The sequence below is a fragment of the Amblyomma mixtum genome, chromosome 1 (genome assembly GCF_055824585.1).
Source record: "Amblyomma mixtum isolate Tamu chromosome 1, ASM5582458v1, whole genome shotgun sequence".
NCBI lineage: Eukaryota > Metazoa > Arthropoda > Arachnida > Ixodida > Ixodidae > Amblyomma > Amblyomma mixtum.
Genome location: NC_143012.1, coordinates 147290936 through 147314601, shown reverse-complemented (window position 1 = coordinate 147314601; position 23666 = coordinate 147290936). Strand labels below are relative to the sequence as shown.

General features: G+C 44.5%; 1 protein-coding gene, 1 long non-coding RNA gene and 1 pseudogene across 3 annotated transcripts in view; 1 reads left to right on the top strand and 2 right to left on the bottom strand.

Annotated features, from left to right (window-relative positions):
• LOC149367889 (uncharacterized) overlaps positions 1 to 23666 on the top strand; it is a 196201-nt gene that overhangs the window by 89128 nt on the left and 83407 nt on the right. The window lies entirely within an intron of this gene.
• LOC149367897 (uncharacterized) lies at positions 7852 to 14058 on the bottom strand (annotated as a pseudogene).
• On the bottom strand, positions 16828 to 23609 carry LOC149367896 (uncharacterized). The gene is made up of 2 exons (XM_089575362.1): positions 23565 to 23609; positions 16828 to 21194 (listed from the first exon to the last, which is right to left on the bottom strand). Exons 1-2 carry the CDS (start codon positions 23607 to 23609, stop codon positions 20550 to 20552), a joined length of 690 nt encoding a protein of 229 aa, XP_089431488.1. The 3' UTR covers positions 16828 to 20549.

Below are 23666 nucleotides of genomic sequence, written 5' to 3'. Positions count from 1 at the left end.
CATTTGCTGACTAAGTCGTCACAAGAAACTCACCATGAATCTTCTTCTTAGGCACATTATGTATTAAAGCTCTGCAACTTTTGGCATGCTGACTCAAACAAAATCAAACTGCATTTGCTATACATATTACATATTACATAAATGTGAGATAAGTTCCTGAATCTGACATTTAGAGTTACTTGTTAATTTATATTTGCAAATTCAACTTTCTAATTACTCGTTGGAAGAAATCTGCATCAATCTGCGCACGCTCCAAGAAGAAACCATGAAGATCCGCCCTGCAATGAGACTTGCCGATATCTTTACCAAGGCATCATGTAGATCTTTTCAGTTTCTAAAAAAGTATAAAATGACTCAACCTCAAGCTTGCACAAGCCCGCCAAGGGACACATTTTTTATACAGCATAAAATGCAGCTAAAAGACAAATTGCATAAAAAGAGCACAGTGACGTAAAGGGAAGTTTCTTTAGTATTACATACAAAATACAGACCAAATTGCACATAAACAAGTATTTTCATGCAAATATTTTCAGTTTAAAAAAATACATAAAACAACCTCATGCTTGCATCAGCCACCTAGCACACATTTTACACAGCAGAAATGCATCAAAAAACAAACCGCATACAAAAAGCACAATGACAAAAAGGCAAGTTAAAAATCTTGAGTGTTACATACAGAATGCATACGAAATCACTATATAAACAAATTATATGTCAAACTAGAGAATGATTTCTAGCAGCAGGCTGTTGAAAATCTTTCGACTAAAGCTCACGGAACATCACACTCAAACTAAAGTGAACTGCCTAAACTCGTGTGCAGTACTTAAAACTCCATTGGTACATCAGGTGAACAAAATCAATATGCGACGCAGCAAAGCCCACTGCATCAAGTGTCCAGTGGTTGCACTCTACCACTAAGTCCTAGTACACAAGCTGAATAGCTACACTATGTTTTGATAAGTGGTCATAATACAAAAGACACCCTTGCACAATTTTCAAAAGCTGTGCTACAGCTGGAATGGATTTCTTTTTTTCCAGACAAATTCAACACTCCTCATAACACAAATTTGATTCTTTTATATGTTATCCATAAAATGCAAGAAATATTTCTCACAACACTGATCTTGGCAGTACATTTTTTGACACATTCATGCAGACAGGTTTTCAGTACATAATACAATTTCGCTTATAAATTCTAGCATCATGCGCATTTTCAGAAAAAAAATATGTAATCTGATGAACACAGTGGACTAATTCTTGTGTTCCAGTCTTATAATTTACAACGTTTTTAATGCTTTTTACAAAATTTTGTGCATACTTTGCATTGGAAAACTGACAAGTTGGCTTTCTTGAAGTCTGCATAGGCTTATGTGGTGGGAAAAAAATGCTACAAGTAACCCAGAGACATTCATTAGTATCCTGCATGGCCCCAACTTTTAACACAATCTACACAGGAACGTTGCTGCAATCTGGGTACAGTAAAAAACATATATTAACTTGTTGAGACTAATCTCAGAACCTATTTTGCTAAAAGGTATTACAGCATATATTAATAGCAAGGTGTATTGATGCTACTATTTACCATATAAGTTACGTTGTGAAAGAGCTTGGTACCGGTGAGGTATATTTACTTCCTTCCATCTCTACAAGTATGCGAACAGTCAGGATAGCTGCAGATGGAATTACAATACTCGTTGATGTTTTTTTGACTTAAGCATGTGGTGCATAGTCACGAGATTGTACTTCAGTGGAATGCACTTAATGGGCTTGACAGTAACAAAAACTTCAGTGCTGTTCCTGCATATTATATTCGATTCGTCCTGGAGCTGCACTACGAAACTATTGCTTCTTTTTCCTACAGCATACTTGCTGTTAGTGAAAGTAACACTTCCCTTTAGCATGCGGGCATACTGCACACAGTTTGAAAATTCAAATGTCTCAGACAGCCTGTTTGGTGCAATGTATGGAGTTCCCTTTCCAAAGAAACGGATTCCGCCCATTACTTCTACGATCTTCTATGTTTTCGTGCCATCCAGTGTGGTGCAGTAAACAACTGTTGGTTTGGCAGCTGTGGCCGAGAGCACATCAACTGTGTCTTCAATTTGCAACGCACGGCAGATCTGATGAGGGATTCCGTTTGCCGCTTTTACTGCCTTCTTCAGGCTGCCGTTACCCACCTCAAGTGGGAATGCTGAATGTGCCCATAGCGGTCCCCAATGATGCACGCTCTTCCCAATATGGGTCAACTGGTGCATGTTAAAGGTCGTGCAACTCTTCCCATATAGCAGCTGAGCATGTGCATGGAACTCAAGCAAGAGTTCCTTAGCAACAGTCAGCTGAGATGCTGTTATTTCTTTTTGCAGCATTAGCTGCATTCGATTCAGCCGTGGTTCTCTGCACCGCCGGAACCGGTTCACGGTGCGCTGCACCAAAGCGCTCGATTCACAGCGCCCCTGCACCACTGTCCGCGATTGATTTTGGTGCAGTCGTGGTGCTGCTTCGGTGCAAAGAACCCCGGCACCCTCAGAGACGGAGGTGCAGGATAGTGGTGCACGTGTTTGACGGTGTAAGCCGACGACGCGTGCAGCCGACGAAATGTTTGTTAACATCAATGGACAACTAAAGGAAGTTTTCCCCATGATCGACGGATCCGGCATCATTCTGCGACGCCTCTTGAATTCGAAGCTGAAACACCTAGCTACTACACTTTCGTAGCAGTAAGGGATTCTGTAGCCGTTCATCCGAACTAACTGTGTTGCTGTAAAAGAAAGCACCGCGTCGGCTTCCTCATCTTCGCTGTCGGACGATTCCGAAAATTCCATAGAAATGGATTCGGCGATGTCGTCGCCCATGACTCCACGAGGCACGAAAAACAGACGCGACGCACCGCAACACAATACACCACGACGGACCGAGAACCGGATAGCAGACGACAAGGCTTGTGCGTGCACGCGCTCGATTGAAAATCTCTGCACCAGTGATTTATGGCGCTGCTGACGTTCTGCACCTGTACCAAAAAACCGGAATTGCACCGCGCCGGCACCACCGCAACTTTTTCAGAATTGGTGCAGAGAACCACTTCTGAATCGAACAGACCTATTATATGCAAGGCCTCAACACGGCAGGCCCAATGACCGCTCGACACATGACCGCTCGAGTATACTCTCTAACACAGGCAAGCTATAATAAAGAAGCCAATTTTCCCACTCCTTCGCCTTCCAAAATTTTCTCTCTTTTGTCGGCCTTGGCATTCTTTTTACGAGTCCTGGAGGTGTGATTGCCATTATTTTTTGCATCAATGGCACCTTGTCGAGGTCCAACATAAAACTGGCAACTCGTGTCATCCAGCCAGATTTCCATGAACTGCCTCGCCACTCCAAGTACTATACAACGCATATAGTCAGGGACAAACCCCCACACTATATAAAATTGCTGCAACTCGATGAGTGGCGAAACAGTTCTGACCCCATTCACTCTTTCCTTTAACTGCTACTGCTGTTTGCATGTCTTCTATCATTTGGAGCTCCGTTCTCTCCTCCGTTTCTAGTTCTACTGGATATTTTGTAGCATTGAAGACTCTTTGTGCCCTTTGAAGGCACCAGTTGCAGCCCTGGTGTGCATTAAACTGCATTACGCCTTGCATTGGTGCCCTGGCAACCGAGTCCACTGCGCAACAAATGCAAAAGGCCTTGAAGTTCTTTTCCTTGCCCTGATATTGAAGGATGAAGCCTTTCTCAGAAAGTTCATTCACTGTCTCAACGAATCTTGAAACAGTGCCATGTCTGGTTTCTTCTTGCCAAACCATAAGGCAACTTTTGCATTCGCTGTGCGGCTGGGACTTCATTGATTAGCAACTGGATCGGCCAAATTGCAGTGCCGCTTGACTTAAAAAGGGAGTGCACCATCTGCATTCAGCAAAAAACTAATTCCGTGCCCAGCATTTGCTGTTGATGCTACAAAGGCACGGTACTGTTCCCCATCACAAATGTCTGAAAATGTATCTTTAGTTTCAAGAGGTACTGTCAAATCCTGGATATCACATCCCTTTAGTGTTTTTTGGAGCTGTGATGGCACATCAAAAAGCACAAAAAAAAGAAACGTTGTTGACTGATGAAAAGGATATGTCACTTTTGCACACCGAGCACTGAGAGGATGAATCCGACTTAATGCAACCTATGTAGATGGAACATTTTGGGCAAAAGAAGTGAAATCTCATTGATGTGCCAGCCCCCTCAGTTACTTTGTTCAGCATGTATTGTGACTGGGGAAGGACTGGCATTTCAAAAATCAAGTTAATCATCTCAATCAAACCTGTAAGTGCCGAAAATGGCAAGCTGTTCTTGACGGCATACTTTAGGGCCATAAGCAGAATGTCACCCTTTGACACTGCAACTTTCTCCTTAACAATGTGGCTGAACAGTTTCCCTTAGTAGTGGTGTGCTAGAACAGGAATCCAACTGGCAGGAAAGGACATCTTGTTCTGTAACTTCCTCTAGTGCACTTTGCTGAGTGATGTCCTCGTCTTGTTCAAAAGTTTCCACATGTGTATCTGAGTCAGGAACTTCCTACAAACAAGAGTTTTTGTGAGTGCACATGAACTGTGAAAATTGGAGAAAAGTATTTTTGTAATTTGGTCTGATCAACGAGAACGTCATTTTTGAGCTTACCAGGTGTGCAATTCCGTGAAGGACACTTTCGCGCGTGCCCGTGATGGAGAGTTTAGAGTGTATGACAGGCGCTGCATGAACTTTCTGGGTTTCTGTGAGGTCTGTACTTGCGGTGACTGGCGCAGCCGCCTCACCGCTGCATTTTTGAGGCATTCTGCTGTCATCCAGGAGCAGCGTTGCCGCCAGGTGAATATCACGTGAGACGACGTCCCGTTCAGAGTTCTGCACATATCACTGTCTGGTTACTTTGAAGCATTCAATCGCCAAACTAGAAAGCAAAGTGGTATATTTGATTGAGCCACAGCTGCAGCCTTTACGTCTGCACCGATGAATCTGTGGATCTTGGCGCACAGAACGGGGCACCGGGATTCAAATATTTTTTGTAGTGTCCACGCTTTTTGCGCTTGTTCGGCGGCTCCATTACTATTTTTATTCCAGACAATTACCCTCACCAGGGTGCTCGTGGTTCCTGCACAAATAGGATAGACGCCATTTTCGTCTGCTGTCGATGTCACTTTGTCCTTTTGTCTCACCAGTACCCGTAGAAAGGCAGAATATGGGATGCGATTTTCCTCCCTTAACTGACTTTCCTTAATTAATAAATTACAATAAGATGCTAAATAATAAAGGTTATTTTTGAGGAACTAAAAGGGATTATAAAATACTGATTAAAAATTGGAATTTTTTGCTATGAAGTAGCAGTGATAGCGATTATGCTGGCAACACTGTAAACTTGTGAATGGTTTGGGTGGTGTTGAAAGAAAAAACCGTTAATGGCTCCAGAAACAAGGACACGGAAGGCACACAAAAGACATGACTGACGCCAATTTGCAACTGAGGTTTATTGCAACAAGCCTGCCTTTTTGTACTACAACCAAGCCGTATCAACAAATGCATCAACATTGAACATATCAATCGGCAATTCATCTGAACACTGGAAACACAGTATCACCGATTACTACGAAATCTACCCTACACAAAGCTTGGGATGCCAACTTCTTTTCTGACCAGCAGAAACAATAACAACAACCAAAGCAAAAACAAGGCACTGGGGCATGACAAGTTTACACCAACAATTAATGAAACGCATGTTCAAAGTGAAAACGAGCAAGAATCGAACAACTAAGTGATAAAACTGTGTGAAAAATGAAAGCAGATGACCAACAGCTACCTGGAAAAGACATGACCAACAATAATGCAGGGATGAAGTCTGGGGATGCAGTCTGAAGATACAGCACCTGGCGTCAAGTGAAAAAACTGAAGAAGTCGTCTTAGTGTCAAAGATTTTAAAAATTGCAAAACACCAAAAGAAAGGACGAAATAAAAGAACGAAACCAAGGGAAAGCTGCGATCTACAAAAAAACCTTCTAGAAAAGTCGTCTCGGCACTGCTAAGAATAATGGAAGGCCTGCTAATGCATTTGTTTCCAGCTTTCTCGATAAAATATGCTTCAACAATCTCTCTCTCAATTCTATCTTTTCCACTCTTCAAAAATGTAGTTTTTTTTTAATTCAGGACGGCAATTTGGAAAGCTTTTGCAGTGGTCAACTAGGAAGCTCCTTTCATTGTTGATCAAGTTTGCGCAATTGTTCAAATTTTTGTGCCCTTCCTCGTTACAGCAGTGGAAAATGTGCTCCACAGTGCACAGGGTGTGAATTACGAGCTCTGAGGCAAGGCATTATTAGGCCTCCATTATTTCTAATGAAAATGAGGACACTTGCGATGTCGTCCTGTACAAGCATCTCTAAGCACGAACTGCAGTTTATGCTTTTTGACACAACCCTCGCAATAAAACCACCTATGTAAGTGACAACCTCAGTGCTAAAATTAGCTAGTCTGTAGCCAGGACTGCTGTAGTCATGGTGAGTTGTGGCAGTAGCAATATACATATCTGGCGACTCATCGGCTTCGCCATCGTTGCTTCTGTGCCCACGCTCATGGGCCACTGTTGCAATTCCCATAAAATCTGGGGCAACATTGCCGGTTGTCACAGGCCGCACATCTGCGTGCACCAGTGTAGGCTTCTGTATGCGTAGCGGAACTGCAGAGCCGAGGGGTTATTGTTCCATCCCCCTTTTTGGTGGATGCAACTGAAGGACATTTCAAGGTGGTCTTGGCTAAGCCTGTATGTACAAGTGTAGCTGTAATGAAAATGAAAACACCGTGATATTTTTCAATTGTTTTCCTGCCTTGGCAAACAGAATGGAGAGAATATGTCTCCATTCCTAGTTCCTTGTTAATGCAGTGAAGTGAAAAACAATGAAAACTTATCCAGTGAGTGCAGTTTCTAGTAGTGCTCACAGCAGCATAGTTATTGCTTAGCTTGTTTGTTTTGTAGCCACTGAAGTTTTGAATTCCCAGCTCCTGGGCAAACTTTAGGCTTTTGCTCACTGATGCACTGAATGTTTGTGCAGCCAGTCGCACTTTCATAATTTGTCTGTAGTACTCAATATGAGCTCTCCGGAGCTTATTTGCCACTCAGAGACCTTCAGCGTCTTGCAGGTCTTGCAGTGTTTCGATGAAGCCCCATTCAATTAACTGCAAAAGACAATAAACATATTAGAGGCAAATTACACTACATCAAGCTTGAATATCTTACTCCAAATTCTTTGCTGTGCAGTGTTTTCTTATCGCCCAGGAGGTCTCTGAGTAATCTTAATCCATGGGCAGCATCGAATACCAGGGACACGGTCTTTGATTGGTTGCAGGGATGTGGAAAAGCCGTCACAAACTGCTCACTTGTGGCTTCATGGATCCGACAGCCAAGCATCTTGCCCATGGATACGTTAGCTGCTAGAGCATCGCACACAACAGCAACAACATTCAGAGAACATTGTGTCAGCTGCTCAATGGCCTCATTTACTATGTTTCTCAGTTGCTCCCCACTGAGTCCGTTATTGAGGAAATATCCGAAGGAAATTTTCCATGGAGCTGCCACACCAACTGCCATGAGCACAAGTGCATCTCCAGCTAATGATGTGTCATCTGTGTCCAGTGGACTCTGACTGTTCCCCAAGTCAACGTAGCCAATTAGTTTTTCTGTGTTAGTATCCATTTCACACCTTTTTCTAATGCTCATTCCGTCTAGCATCAGGCAACAAAGCCGCTCTCGGTCACTTTTTTGTTTCAAATGATGTTTTGAGATGATTGAGAGCTTCACTTGTAAACCCTGGCGATGCGTCAATCACTTTAAACCAGGTGCGAATTGTCTGCCTGCTGGGCATTGGGAAAATTATGCAAAAAAAACAGCGCGAACAAACGGGGACGAAAGGAAGAATACACAGGAACAAGCGCTATCCTGTTGAATTGGGGAAATGCTGGCCACATATTCATATGCCCTTGGAGACTGATAATACAGTGTAGTGGTGAACTCCTCATCTTCTCACTGTATTGTCTTTGTGATGGTGCTTTGGGCTTGTTAGAGCGCCAGCTTTGTACAAGCTCTTGTGGCAGTTCTCCAAATGCCTCCAGTGCTTCTTGTCCATTCGGAGAAATCAGTTGTTTTTCTTTCATTTCATTTAGAAGGCTTTTGAGGTCAGTAATTCTTTTCTTTGCTTCTTTTAACTGTTGTGTGGCTGAATAGAGTTTTCTTCGCATGACAGAGCTTTTTCATGACTGTCCACAGTCGAGTTCTTGGAAATTGTGGAGCAATGTACGGGTGATCATGGCTTACTCCTTTCTTTTGCTGCAGCTTTTCAGAGATGGTGTTGTCTGTGGGGAATAGGATATGGCGTCTGCAACGAAGCTTTCTTAATAGTCTGCATGTGCATACCTTATGTTGCACTTTCACTGCTGTTTTGGCCGGGCTCGTTGCGCCTTGGTTCTCATTGTGCATCCTTGAGCTTGCTAGAACAGGTGTAGACGTCTGCTGAGGCAGTAAGAGTGTGTCAGAGGAGACAGTGCATCTTCTACCTTTTACATGTTACCTGCAAGCACTTGCGTGGAGATTTCCATTGTGATGCTGCTACTGAGCTGGGAGTTTGTGCTGTAGACACGTCCTGAAGAAGAAACAGTTTTGACCTGAGGTTCTAGGTGTTTATATATAGCATCACACCTGCTTTCGCTTGCGTGGGAACTTTCTTGTGGGAGTGTGCAAGTGCTTGCCCAGGGATTTGCGTATAGGTGAGGTGACCGGTTGGCTGAGGTGCTGTGTCACACTAATGGCCTGAAGTAGGAACATTTTCATTACCGGTGTGAGGTGGATGGGTGTCCGGGCAGACGAAGGCGCAGGTGGAGAAGTAAAACTGTTTATTTGAGAATGGGCGTCCGGCGAGCCCGGTGGCACTCAACTGACTGCTTAGCAAGCCAGCGGCCTCTCTTGGGATATGCGAGTACTGCTTAAAACAAACAAAAACAGGCACTGGCATGGTACATGTCGTCGACGCGTAGAAAGAGAGAGAGTAAGTCCGAGGTGCGTGCGGGGCTGGCGCGGCCGTTCGCGTTCGCCCGGCTCAAGTAACGAGGCGCGCACACGTGCACTGGCACGGGCGTCACGGAAGTTATATTATGGCAGTCCTCACATCCCACCCCTCTTTAAAAAATCTCCCATTCTCTTTACTTCTCATAGTCTTCCAGCCACCTCGGCGGCCAAATATGACGCAAGGAGTGACTGGAAACACAGGCAAGCTGCTCTGCCTGAGCAATGTTCTCAGTGTTCTCATAAACACACTCCGCGATAACTTCAGATGTTTCGGGAGGGAGTTTAGACATATCACCATTTTCACTATGCAGCACTTTCAATTGATGATGGAAGTGGCGTTGGTTGTAGGTCTAGCAGGACTTGGTCGATATACGGTGGCCGGAATCATTTGATCTGGCTGAGATGAACAATTCTTTCGTCCCTTGATGAAGTACTGGCAGGATGGGTAGTGGCACGACGAACTTCAATAGGTCCAATTGTGTACTAATTTACTATTGGAAAATTCCAGTTGGTACCAATTGGAATTTTGCCAATTGGAATCAATTGTTTTTTCGACTGAGGTGGACTTTGTGCAGGGCATTGTGTGTTTTATCTAACACCAGTGGTGATGGAACAATCATGAATCTTCTTCACTTAGCTGCAAAACTCATACTGCAGCCACAGTAGTCTGTCATCATTTTTTTGGAGGCAGGCATTTTGCACTCACTTGCCTTATGTGTTGTGTCATGAATGTCGAACCATTTCTTCATCACTTTCATGAAGTTGATTGTAGATGTTGGATCCTTGAAGGCGGAAAGAGTACAGTTGCCTCGCGAGTTCTGAAGATGCTCTAGCGCCGCAATGACTTGGGGCAAAAACACCTGCATGGCGCCTAGCATATTCATTTTCTCAACGTTCGAAGGATGCACGTCTTCCTTACAGATTTCTGGTCACTTTCATCATCATTTCCTTCAGGTGTTCACACAGTTTCTGCACCAATGTGCCACTCATGATGACGCCAGTGCTGTCTATGAACTCACGTTCCAAATATTGACTGTGAACATTATAGGAAACTTGGTAAGGATGAAAGTCTGGGTTGTTCTGTCGTTCGGTAGTGGGCTGTAAGCGACGGGCACCGCCAGGGGTACTGGATCACTGGTTAATAATGACACCACGTCAAAAAAAATCAAGCTCTCATCATCCTCAGTGGTCAGATCCAAGACAAATTAGGAGAAATGTCTTGAGTGTCGCACGTGAGTCAGTGTTCTGTGGCAAGTGGGGCTAGTACCTTGGGAAGGTAGTCCGAAAGATGCCGTAGCGGAGACAGGGTGAAGTCCACTATTGGCCATAAAGGGATGTCAGGTAGGTTTGTGAATTTTTGGTAGGCTGTAGAAGCTTGGAGCTGAACCATTTTAGGAAACGCGGTGGATGTAGATAGAGCCTTTTGAAATCTAGGTGTCAATTGAATATCTCTGCAAGGGTTTTGTTGAGGTTGGTTTGAGGTCATGAGGTTGGATCCCTATGAAGCTTTTGATATGCCCCACTGCTTAGCATTGTCAAAGCCTGTCTTCATAGTTGCAGCGGTCCGTCACCAAAGTAGAGCTGCCTTTGTCAGCTGGGAGGATAACAATAGTTGCGTCGTCTCAGAGTTGATGTAGAGCCTTTCTTTCTTACAGGGAGAGGTTACTCGGAAGCTTTGAGGCGATGATACCAATGTGGCTCCAGGCACTGCATACTGTCCTCAACAGCTGTGATGATTTTTGGAAGGGGGGGAACAGAAGACAGGTGGTACCCGCACCCTTTTGCAAGGACTGAGGATTCATGTGAGGTTGGTTTATGGGATGAGAGGTCTCAAGCCTCTGGTTGATGGGTTTCGTTGCTTTTGTTGCCGCTTTGGTAGCGTAGAGTTTCTTTCTTGCGAGGTGTGGTGCTTGTTGGCGTCAGTTGCTGTGGCGTCTCTGGCAAAAGTTTCTATATATGGCAAGAGTCCCAGTATCCTGTGTTCCAGCTGACGTCGGTTGAAGAATACGTCCAGCTCTTTTTTGCGTAGAACGGAGCTGCACTCGTGTACGCGCACGCTTGGCAGACACTCAGCTTTGGACACCAGCCTTAGGCCTTCTCGTGTGGCGACAGGGCACTTGAGGCAAAGACTCATGGGTATAACGTCCTTCTCCTTGCGGTTCGTGTTGAAGATGAGATGTGTCCGGAAGACAGCAATGCCCTTGGTGATGTTGATGTACCGCTTTACTAGCTACTACAGTGGGCGAGTTGCAGCTTGCCTTTTTAAGCCCTCGTTTAGTCAGCCACCGCTTCACTGACCATAGACAGTGGGTGGTGTTTTCCAACTTCACTTCCTTTCCCAACCAGATAGATTGTCGAATATTTTCTTTTGAATTACAAGGAATTGGTTTGTCATCAGCTGCAGTCAGTAAATAACTCTGCAAGAGCTGCTGCCTCATTGCAAGACTGTGAGAAAGATTCTTCCAGTGGTGTATTTTTCGAGCAGTATTTTTAAAGTACTGGTGCTTGGCGTCAAATCGCATTGCCCATAGCAGGCTTGATGGTCCTATATGTACGAAGGGCAGTGTAAAGGTAGTGTAGTTTACATGGAAGTGATACTCAAGGAAACAGTGCTTGAAAGTCTAGACAAAAAACATGAATCTTTTGTTGCAAGTAGGCACTATGCGAAACTGGAATTTTGTCTCGTGACAATGTCAAAATGTCTATGACAAGTAGGTAAAACTGCCTAACTCTGTTGTCTGAAGGAATGTTATCCTCAGCAAAAAAGGTTAGGGCACGAAATAGGCAAAACATTTGTGTTGCGAATCCTTTCAAAACAACTTTTACTTGAAGATAGATTGTAAAACTATTCTGAAATGCTTTTGTTCAAATCACCAAGTGAAAGGAACCATTGTTCAATAGCAAAATTATTCCAGAAGAGGGCTTAGTCGGGCTGGTTGGTGCATGTTCCTAGAAACCGATTGCACAGCTTGAATAAACAGCGCGAACGAAGACGAGCACAAAAGACAAGAAAACGGACGACACAGCGCTGTGTCTTTTTCTTTTCTTGTCTTTTCTTGTCTTTTGTGCTCGTCTTTGTTCGCGCTGTTTATTCAAGATGCTTAACCAACTAGCCCGCCAAAACGTGTTAACGATTGAACAGTGCTAACAGACAGGACGGAAGAGAAGAACACAGCACTTGTGTGCTTGTGTCCGTGTTCTTCTCTTCCGTCCTGTCTGTCGGCACTGTTCAATCAGCTCCCAACAAAACTAATATATGGCGCAGCACAAATGGACTCCTTTGTGCAGGTCATGCATTATAACCAATGGAAGGTGTGTTGGATCATTCAGAGCACAAAAGAGCACATGGCTCTTTGCCCCGTAGAGTGACAGAGTTGGTAGCACTGCGCTCTGCTGTGCATGCCTAAGTGGTGTTATTGCCCTTCTGATGAGCGAAGCACAAAGTTACTCGCGCATTGTTTGTGGTTAATTTCGCTTCGCAGAGCCACGCAGTACCTACAAATTCTTCCTTAATTGAATGTTCATTTGAATGCCTATTCTGTGGCTAAATAAATAATCACCTGTGAAAATGATGAAAGATCCTTATACCAGGTTCCCACTCACATTCATGCCATGATTTTCCAATATTCTGACATCTGTTATGAATAGCTCAAGAATCTTTGAGAATCCATACGTGGCAATATGTTCATTTTTGACTAGTAGTATGAATACCTGAGAGTGCTGACCACAATTTTCATCAAAATTTAGCACTGAGAAGTAGACAGCTGTCGTTTTATTTTTTCCCCTCTTGCTGAGGAGTGGGTTGCACACTTCAAACTTATCTCTGTGCAACTGCAGGCAAGCTTTACTGGCATTGCCTGCAAAGTATGTGGGGTTTCGAAAGCACTCCCATCAAATACCAGACCCGTGTACACATCTGTACAGGAGTAACTGGTGCACTCATTGAAAGGTGTGAACAATTGTAGCTGTTGCTACTTCTGTTGTCAGTGGTAGTGTTTGGGCTACTGTGTGTCTGTGTTTCTAGCACTTTTAGGAACTTGCCATGAGTGCATGTCCTTAGAACGTCATGCAACCCAGGTGAAAAAACCCTCACTGGCAGTTCATCTGGGTTATGGAACAATTCTCAGCTGGAACCAGTTGGCTTCTGGTCTAAACTCGGACTAGTGCCAACTGGCACCAGTTATACCAGTTTTTATTTTCAGCTACTTATGCTGCCTGTACTGAATGCATGTAGGGTCAAAAGCTGTTCACTTTGCAGTCATGGAATGAATTGCATGCCACAATGTGGTGAACAATTTACGGAAATATGGGTCACTACTGCATTTCTGGCTGAAACCATTTATTTCATCTGCCTGTTCACAGTTCTCCGCAAATCTTGTATTTTCTCTGAGAGGAGCTTCGGCACTGCAGCGACTGTTTGCTCCACGTCAACACCTTTCTTGCGCCCCCAGTAGCGAACTGTCTCTGCATATGCAAAGAAAAACATATTAGTTGTTGCTTGCATGTCAAATTAAGCGTCACAGGCAGATGAGCAATATAAATTCCACATCTGCAGCAATTACTAGCACTAGCTGTAACTACAATGGTGACACTTTTTTTTTACTATAGCATGAAGAGAAACTATACATTATCTCTGTAGCACAGATACCGAATGCACTTGTGATAATAAGTACTTAACGGGCAGTACGTAACATACAGATATAAGTGCCAAAGCATGCACCCAGCATGGTCTGCCACATGTCACGGAAAGCAGCCCCACACACTTCAACACAAGAAACCACCAGATAAGCACTCCTTCTTACCTGCAACCGCGTCCGCTTCCTCAGGAGTCAGTGGCTGCCTGGGTGGCTCGCCCGGGCCCCCTTTTGAAGGGGCAATGTTGCCACTGAGGCTTCGTGTTGCCAGGACTTCACTGGTCCATATAGCCTCCACGGTGTCCTTGCACACAATAGTTGGCTTTCTGGCTGTCATTATTTTTAACGCACTTGTGGCACTGATGACCACTCCTTTTGCAAGGTGGAACTACAAGGAATAAAAATATGTGGTGTAATATGGGCTCATAAATGCTGAGCAAAAGGTGAACAGGCAAAACAGGTCGTTCAGCCCTATGCTATTTTGGCAAGTTGTATATACTGAGGTTGTTACAGACAATGTTGGGTGGAATAAGCTCAAAAGAGCTCTAAAAGAAGTTAGGATGCTGTTTCGAAAGCCGTAACAAAACTGCAGGTTTCTGTTTAATATAGGATCCTGCAAATTAAACTCATATCTTCACAATTGTATGAATGTGACTTTTAGCTAACAACCAAGCATGGTAACATGATACTTCTGCTCCAAGATTGATGAGACACTGTGGTCACAACTACTCACAGGTCCATCCGCAAGGTGCATGAAATCTTGATCTGGAACGGCAAACAAACCACAGAACGGCCACTCCGCTCCAAACATTCTTCTCCTGTCTTGTCTTTTATGCTCATGATGTTGATCTGCTTAAGCCTTTGAGGGTTGAATTATTTTGAAGAAAACTTTCCCAGGTGGTCAAATTACTTTAGTGCGGATCTTGAATCTACAAAATGTATATAATCGGGAATAAATAGTAAAAAAAAAATTAGGAACAGTACTTTGGTGACAGCATCACTCACAACTGGAAAATGTTCAATAGAATAGAATAGCAACGGTGATAAGCAAGCTAAGAGCAGCACCAATAAAGATAGAAATCAACTTTCGCCGCCTCTGCAAAACAGTGCCCACAAAGAGAAAACACGTTTCGCGCGACTCCGTTGTGATCCCGCGGCGGAATCGAAACCGCGTAGGCGCGTTGCCACAGAGGGCGAGAATACCTCGCGAGCAACGGTGATAAGCAAGCTAAGAGCAGCGCCAATAAAGATAGAAATCAACTTCGGCAGTCCCTGCAAGATAGTGCTGCCAAAAAGAAAACTCAAATTTCGTGCGACTCCGTTGCGATCACTCGGCGAAACCAAACTACAAAAGGGGTGTTGCCGCAGTCTGTGCCGCCGCGCTAAAGCTAGACATAAGTTCTGCTTATCTCCATAAGAAGGCAGCACAAAATTCAAACACTTCTTGTAAGTGCTAAGAGGTGGCAGCACCCCCCGGTGAGCATGCATTGTTCTTTTGGCGCAAAATTTCAAACGGAAAATCGAAACTGTACCCGTACGGCAAAGACCTTGCGGGACAGAAAACCGCCGCCGTACATATATGGCAAAAACCTTCAAAGGGTTAAGCCTCTTGAACTTTCTTTTGCAATCAGCGCTGGTTTACATGTGTCCATGCTAGCACATATCATTACTGATCTGTGTCCATATCTCTTTTCTTTTTTCCATCACTAAAGGCCTGCCGGTGGTTAGCATACCCTCCCAAGACCCAGGGTGAAATTAGGATCATGAGTTTTGGTGAAACTTTTAGAAATGCCTTTCTGAGTTCATTAGTAGATGTGTCACACAGTTTTGCGGCATCATAAATTCTTTGTGCGTGGGATAATGTCCAATATATTGGACATCAGGGCTCAAGGCCTTTGTGTGCCTATATTGCTGAAGAAACAAGTAAAGTGAAATTGTTCTAGAAACGAAGAAGACAAAATAACTGCATGAAAATGTTAGCGTGATAAAGCAAATACACTTTTCAGCAGAAATACAGCTGTTTATTTTCAATATACATTGCACTTCTGTATTTCAAGAACCTTAGATGTTTGACATTGTTTCAACATTTTTTGCCATTTCTGTTAGTACAGGGATTGCACAATAATTTGAAGAAAATAAACATCAAAATAACGGTGCTGCACAAAATTACTCTAGCAAAACAGCAGTGCTTTGAGTATGCTTCCTCACAGCAGCAGCATCTGTCTTTGGTGATGCAAAAGAACATTTGGCATTTTGTGCAGAAGAATTTTGTTTTCATCAAACTTCCTTCCCACCTGCAACGAGAAGCATGGGGGATGTCGGCCAGCCTTGGTATGTGGCCCAATGTTTTCGTTTTAGCCTCAGCTGAAGGCAGGGCAGCCCGTTTTTCCGGGGGACACCAGGGAGTGTCGTCATCATCACTGCTTGGCTCGCTGCACTGGGCGACAAGAACCTTAGCTACCGACATCTGAAACTAAAAATTTTAAGATGTCTTTTTGCATCTTCTATAAGCTGCGCATGTCTTGCATGTACAGGATCCATGCAATACACAGTGCACTGCCATGTCAAACAGGTGGACAATGCAGCGTATGGTCCACTTCTTGAGGCGTGCCTTCATGCGGTAGAAGCTTAACATGCGATCGACCATGTCAACTCCCCCCTGTGTTAACATTGTATGCCTGCACAACGTGGGCTCTTGGGACATCTATGTGCCTTTTTTCTTTTGCGCGCGACCGCCGACAAGCGCCTTCTAGTTGTTTTGCATGCAATGATGACATGAGTGTCGCTGGTTTGTTGTCATACCATCTGACAACGACCTGTTTGTCATCGTTCTGCACCCACATCTCTGATGTGCCTCACCCTTGCACTTTAAGCTGTGATTCAGATGAAAGCTTGACGCTCTTTGGCACACGGTTATTCATAACTATACCAGTCTCTGCAGCCTCCTTTTCGGCTAGCTTGTCTAAGGGCCCCGGAGAAGTAAAATACCTGTTGAAGAAGAGCTTCGTCTCTTTCGTCAGGCTTTGCGTCAGCCTCAACATGGCAGTTTCACGAATGCCAGAGCTCCCCGGATGCAGAAGCGACTTTTTTCCCTGATATATCTTGAAATCAAGATAAATCAAGGCCAGATGGGGTGGCTAAAACAAAGTTCTTTAACCCTTCTGGATTGGGTTTTCTAGGAACAGATTTCTTCAGTTGGGTACAATCATTGAAATTAATCATTTGCTCGTCAATACTAACGAGTTCTTCACAGGGAAGACGATGACAACCTTTCAGCACCTCCACAACCTGTCCTGCGCTCTTACTTCATCTACCTGGAGGACACTCACAACTTTTAGCCGCGACCTTAGTGCAAAATAACACTCCCTTGTCATGTTGTTTCCCACTAAAGGCATTCTCGTTCGTTTTGCCCAGGGTAGCCTAGGCAGGCCATGGTGATTGAAATGGCAAGAAATATTTCCATCTCAGTGGGTGTGATGCCGAGGCTTTTTCTTATCTCGGCCGCAGCTACCGGAAGGTACAAATTACAAAAGTACTGTGACAATAATAAAGGTGTTCTTACCTCTCATCTGAAGGATTTCTGCGTCATAGTAGCCGCCCTAAGTTTTTTCATCCCTCTCCCAGTACACATGGTACGCGTATATGTGTCTCACCGTAAAATCATTTATGCTCTTCGGGTGAAATGCTTTTGTGAGCACTGACGACGTTACTTTCTTAACATTGTTGAGCACAGACTTTATGTAAACGTCGTAAACCATTTTTAGGCCGCACAACGATGAACCGCAATTTTTCTGTACACACAAAGAATTGTCGATGCACAGGCGTGAGCTAGCCTGTCGTAGTAAGAACAGTATGAACTCTCTGCATTTTCTTCTTTTGACAAGGTGATGCTGTGGCACTGCAGTCTTGTCAGAAAAATATTGTTTGCATGCTGACTGAGACTGCACACAGCTTCAATATGATCATTTTAAAATGCTTCTTTAGTTCCCCATTTAGAATGTCCTAATGTGAATTTTTATCTAGCCATCCTATCTTTTATCTCATGCCATTTACAAGGACCTAGTAGTTAATGTTCAACGAAGAGTGGCAATTGGGTTGTAAGCCTCCAGCATGCCACATCACTGATCACTTTTGCCAAATCCTCGACTTGGCAGATGCTGCCCTCTTCAGAAAGTCCTTGGAGTACTGCTAAGAGTAACAGTGTTCACCCCTGCGACATTTTGCCAAAAGAATGTGACCAAGGGTTGTGTCTGACATGATCAGAACTGGGTGCGAATTTCTTTGACAATGCTGCACTGCCTTTCGCATTCAGCACTGTAATGTGGTATACAGAGGATTCCGAGCATTACTGCTGATATACGGCTAAATTTTAAAAGCCCATCTCCGCCTTTCAGCTGGGAGATTGTGTTCCACTGCTTGTAGGCCCGTTCCTCTTGTAACATATCTCGAGGTATGTCAAATGCCTGCAGCTTGACAGATTCAGTTCCAGAGAGTTTAGAGCTCTGTCTCTGGATGCTTGTTGCTCTAGTGGCAGTAAGGCTGGAAATCGCTCCACAAAGCAAAGGACACTCTGAAACGACATAGCATCAGTGGACTTCAGATCTGCAACTCTAGAATATAACTGCTTGCGGCGCCCTTCACAACCTCGCCGTTCTACGGAAGGACCCGGAGCCACCTGCTGTGGACCTCCCCGTCACCCAGCAGCTTCATGAGCCACCACAGCTTCCTGCCGACACAGTGAATGGGCCTCATGTTCGGGTGGGGCTTATAGCCAGATCATTCCATTAGATGCCCTTAGATTACCTTCTCAGAAAACGTACATATCTTTCTAGTGTTATACAACTGATACTTTTATGGTATCTGCATTCTGTTCTTGTCTATTTCTTTGAACTATGTGCTCGTTTGGCATGTAATGTGATCATCAGCTCAACTTCATCCACGGGAGTACGTGGTCTCTCCCGTATCATTCCAATTAACCCTGTCCTGTGCCAGCTACGGCCACCTTGTTCCTGCAAACTTACAAATCTCATCAGCCCACCTTATTTTTTCTAACACCTCCTGCTATGCTTGACTTCTTTTGGAATCCAATCTGTTACCAGTGGTCCAACATTTATGCTGAATTCACACTGCATGCCGTGCCCATTTCTTCTTCTTGATTCCAGCTAGAATATCATTGACTTGCATTTATTCCCTGACCCATTCTGCTCGTTAGCAGTTGCATCTATCATTTTCCTTTGCGTAGCTCGCGGTGCTATATCTGCCACATAGGGTATAGGCTCTGCCCCACAATATACGGCTGTTGAGGGATACTATTTAACTGCCATTCATGGCTGGGGAGTGCCTGCCAAATGCACTGCACCATCATTCTTACTCTGCTAGTCATTTTATACGTGGTGCGGATCTGCGGTTACTATGCTCTAAATAGATGCATTTACCTTGCAACTTATTGCTTTACTTGTAGGCTGCTGTTCCCTTCTGGGCTTGCGAACGTGACTGTAGAATTCAATATTCATTTTTACACCCACTTTTCTGCTTTGACTGTCTGTCTTCAGTCACGTTTGGATGCTTGTCCCCAGTCAGTTAGCAGTGAAATATTTTTAGAAAATAGGAGATTATTAAGGCATTCGCCGTTAAATTTTGTCCACAGTTCTTTCCTCTCCAGTTTTGTGAATATATCCTGTAAGCACGTGGCGAATAGTATTGGAGAGAACGTGTCTCCCTGCCTGACACCCTTCACCACTGGCATTGTCTAATGACTTGCAGCGCATGCTTCCTGCAGAAAATAAATGAGAGAGCATGCTTTGAAACAACCTTAACAAAAAGGGAGTCACACCCCTGGGCATCCTTGTGAAGGACTATGGTACTTCCATTTTTCTGCCAATGACCGATTTCTTTTTGGCCGCTTTTAGGCTACCTCCATTTTTCTTGCTTGATTCTTTCCATATTATATTTCTTTGTCCTGTTTGTACATGCGCAGTGTGTTAAATAAACGACATTGTCATTAAGGAATTGAAAGAATGAGCACATACTGTACAACTGCATCACAATGAATGAATAGTATTGGAGAGAACGTGTCTCCCTGCCTGACACCCTTCACCACTGGCATTGTCTAATGACTTGCAGCGCATGCTTCCTGCAGAAAATAAATGAGAGAGCATGCTTTGAAACAACCTTAACAAAAAGGGAGTCACACCCCTGGGCATCCTTGTGAAGGACTAGGGTACTTCCATTTTTCTGCCAATGACCGATTTCTTTTTGGCCGCTTTTAGGCTACCTCCATTTTTCTTGCTTGATTCTTTCCATATTATATTTCTTTGTCCTGTTTGTACATGCGCAGTGTGTTAAATAAACGACATTGTCATTAAGGAATTGAAAGAATGAGCACATACTGTACAACTGCATCACAATGAATGAATAGTATTGGAGAGAACGTGTCTCCCTGCCTGACACCCTTCACCACTGGCATTGTCTAATGACTTGCAGCGCATGCTTCCTGCAGAAAATAAATGAGAGAGCATGCTTTGAAACAACCTTAACAAAAAGGGAGTCACACCCCTGGGCATCCTTGTGAAGGACTATGGTACTTCCATTTTTCTGCCAATGACCGATTTCTTTTTGGCCGCTTTTAGGCTACCTCCATTTTTCTTGCTTGATTCTTTCCATATTATATTTCTTTGTCCTGTTTGTACATGCGCAGTGTGTTAAATAAACGACATTGTCATTAAGGAATTGAAAGAATGAGCACATACTGTACAACTGCATCACAATGACGACAGTGTTGATAATTATACACAGAGGTGTTCCAAAACAAATATGTACAATATAATTTTAGTGCTCCATTGGGTGCTTCATTGCGGCCAGCTGGCGTTCCCTGATTTCGATGTCCAGTGAAAGCAGCTTGCGCTGCATTTTAGTTTTCATACGCTGCTCGGCCAGCCGGCTCCTGCGGATTTTTACATCCAGCTGGTGCAGCTCCTCCTTGCGCCGATCTTCTGCTTCAATAGCCTTGATTCTTGCGGCTACTTCAGGAGCCAGCGTCCGCTCCACCGCAGCAACACGGGGGCCACCTGCCCTCGAGCGAGCACTTGGGGTTAGGGTCGTGCTCTCCAATATGGTTGCAGGCACGACCACTGGTGGTCTGCCTATAGCTTCAGCAGGTGTCTGTGAAGTACGGCTTTCTTCCTGTGCAGGAAGTGCACCTGTGAGGGGTGCAGAAACCTCACCTGCAAAAAGAAAACTGTTTTGCTCACCTGTGCGAAAGATTTCTCTCGTTTCTTCGGATTTCTTTTTCTTCCATCGGGACTTCATATTATCCCACAGTTTTCTTAACTGTGCTACGCACACAGTACGAGTGCCGGTCAAGCTATTGTAGTCGTCGCAAACCTTGGCCCAGGCTTCGTCTTTGGCCTTTTTTGACGCGTTATCGGTTTTTTTATTCTCTATAACAGCTTGATATCTAGCCGTAATATTCCCCTTAAAATAGCGCGTTCATCTGCGGTGAACACGAACCGCGGACCTGCGGGAGAAAATAAATGAGAGAGCATGCTTCGAAACAACCTTAACAAAAAGGGAGTCACACCCCTGGGCATCCTTGTGAAGGACTATGGTACTTCCATTTTTCTGCCAATGACCGATTTCTTTTTGGCCGCTTTTAGGCTACCTCCATTTTTCTTGCTTGATTCTTTCCATATTATATTTCTTTGTCCTGTTTGTACATGCGCATCACAATGCGACTAAGAAAGCTAAGAAAGCTGCAACTAAGAAAGCTGCATGAAGCGAGCCAGGAATAGGAGGCAGCCAACAGACGAGACGATCGCGCGGCGAGCAAACAGAAAAGAGAAGGGACGATCACAAAAATGCCGCGCCGACAACTGCAACTGTTGCCAGACAGGGAAAGAAAGCTGGCTATTTCCTCTAAAAGTACACTTTTTTTGTATGGAGAAAACCAGAAATAAGCATTACAATTATTTTTACTATACAGTTCACCCTGAAATAGATAATTTTCTTCTATATTATCAAATAGGTGGTGTTTTAATTGCATAAATATACTATACTCTCGTCATCAGCACTTTCATTCTCCTCCTCGAAAGCGGTCGAGTGGAGGAGGGCTACTCGGCCAGCTCCTCGGTGGAGGAATTTTGGAGGCGTGTTCGTGAAGTGCGATTGCTCCTCGGGCCGAGGACGACCGCTCTCCTCCACTCCCAGGAGTGGGGGCGCCGCTTCGAGTGGATGGCTGCTTGTGAATACGGCGGCCAGTTTCGTGCATTCGTCTTCGGGTATTTTCCCCGACACCCAGATTTTGTTAAAAAATTTCAAGGGTGCTTCTACCGCAGGTTCCGACAAATAGCAGGGATAATGTTTTTCATATAGTCGGATAGAGCTGAAAAAAAGCGGCATTTTCTCTCAAAGAAGCCCCCACCAGACATGGCATCGACCAGTTCTCAGGGAGTGACAGCAAGGAGTGCTTAGCAGAGGCAGTTAACAAGAGCTTAATTGAGTTAACCACGGCATTCTGAAAATCAGTCGTTGCGATTTGCTGCAGAGGGGCCCTTTGAGGGGAAATTTCTATTTTTTCTTCAATTGTATCTGACTATAGTAGTGCAGTAAACAATAAATTCTTTTATATATATAGAAGATGGCAGAGCGCAAAGTCTGGATCAGTTGGTATGGAATATGACCCTTGTTGGAAGTCCAGTGATGTGTGCACAGAATGGTTGTCGTATCTGGTAGGCGACGCTGATGAGGTCGCACCAAATCCACTGTGCTTCTGTCACTAATAGCTGCTGTATGACCTATTAAAATAAACTGCAGATTAGTACTAAAGAAGTGCCGTGACCCGAGCTCTTTTACAATATATCAGTAGGATTCAGGTGCACCATACTGAAGCACTCGCAGTTGATGAATGCTTTATGTTTGCTCCTGATGAGCTGGATGGTTGCATCCATATTGCATGAAATGTGTCCCAATCAATTAGTTTGTACTCCCTTTGCTTCTTTCCCGGTATCTCTGCATTGATTCGGAGAATATAGTCGTCACTGCCAAGGTCTATGCCCGAGTTGTGCCGGCCCATTTCTCTCCAGGCCCCGGATGAAAGTGAGGTCTGGTGTGGTGTCTCGTTGTGTGGAAGTGCCACATCTAGTTGGGGTTTCCGGGTCTGTGATCAGTGTGCAGTCTACATCGGAGGCTGTCGTGTGAAGACGATCTCCCTTGCTAGAGGTACATGTAGCCCCAAGCCTGGTGTGGGGCGTTGAAATCTCCACCTAAAATCAGCGGACCATCTTTGACGATGTGCGCAGTCTTGCCCAGAATGCCTCTGAACCCTTGCCTCGTATCCTTAGGTCTGCTGTACAGATTTGTGAGGAAGATGCTTTGCTTGTTCCCTACGTCGCCGTTCGGTATGATCTCGATCGTGAGGTGCTCTAGATAGCAGGCTGTGTGGCGGATGTCATGCCGAATGTATGGGATCTTCTTTCCAATTAGTAAAGCGACGCCTCTGCCTTGCTCGTTTCTGTGGGCTTCGGCCTTATAGCCGGTAAGGGACAATTCGGTTGTGAGTGTTTCTTGTAGCAGGATGACGTGTGGCTTCTCGGTTTCTGATTTGACCATCTGCAGGAGGACCGCCCTTTTGGAGGCGATCCCCCTGCAGTTCCATTGCCAGACGCGGAGATTGCGTGTCTTATTTGTCACTGCCATGTTGGTGTTGTAGCCCCCTTCGCTTGCAGTGAGACCATCGATGTGTTGTGAACTCATCCTCTCCATTGCCGGTACTACTGTGTTGTTTAGATACATTTCCATTTTCTGTACTCGCGTGCTAAATATGTCCATTTTCTCATTTATTCGCACCATGCTCTCGTGCATTCGCCTCAAATTCTCGCTCATGGCGTCCATGGTGTCCTTAACGTCTGATTGCACAGTTATTCGTGGTTGTGTTACAGCGCGCTTCTT

What these genes read in the sequence shown, in the direction of transcription:
- LOC149367896 (XM_089575362.1), bottom strand. Translation starts at nt 23,609, where the DNA reads ATGGACGCCATGAGCGAGAATTTGAGGCGAATGCACGAGAGCATG. An exon ending in GGCGAATGCACGAGAGCATG is followed by an intron (nt 21,195 to 23,564) that starts GTGCGAATAAAT and finishes CGCTATTTTAAG; the next exon opens with GGGAATATTACGGCTAGATA.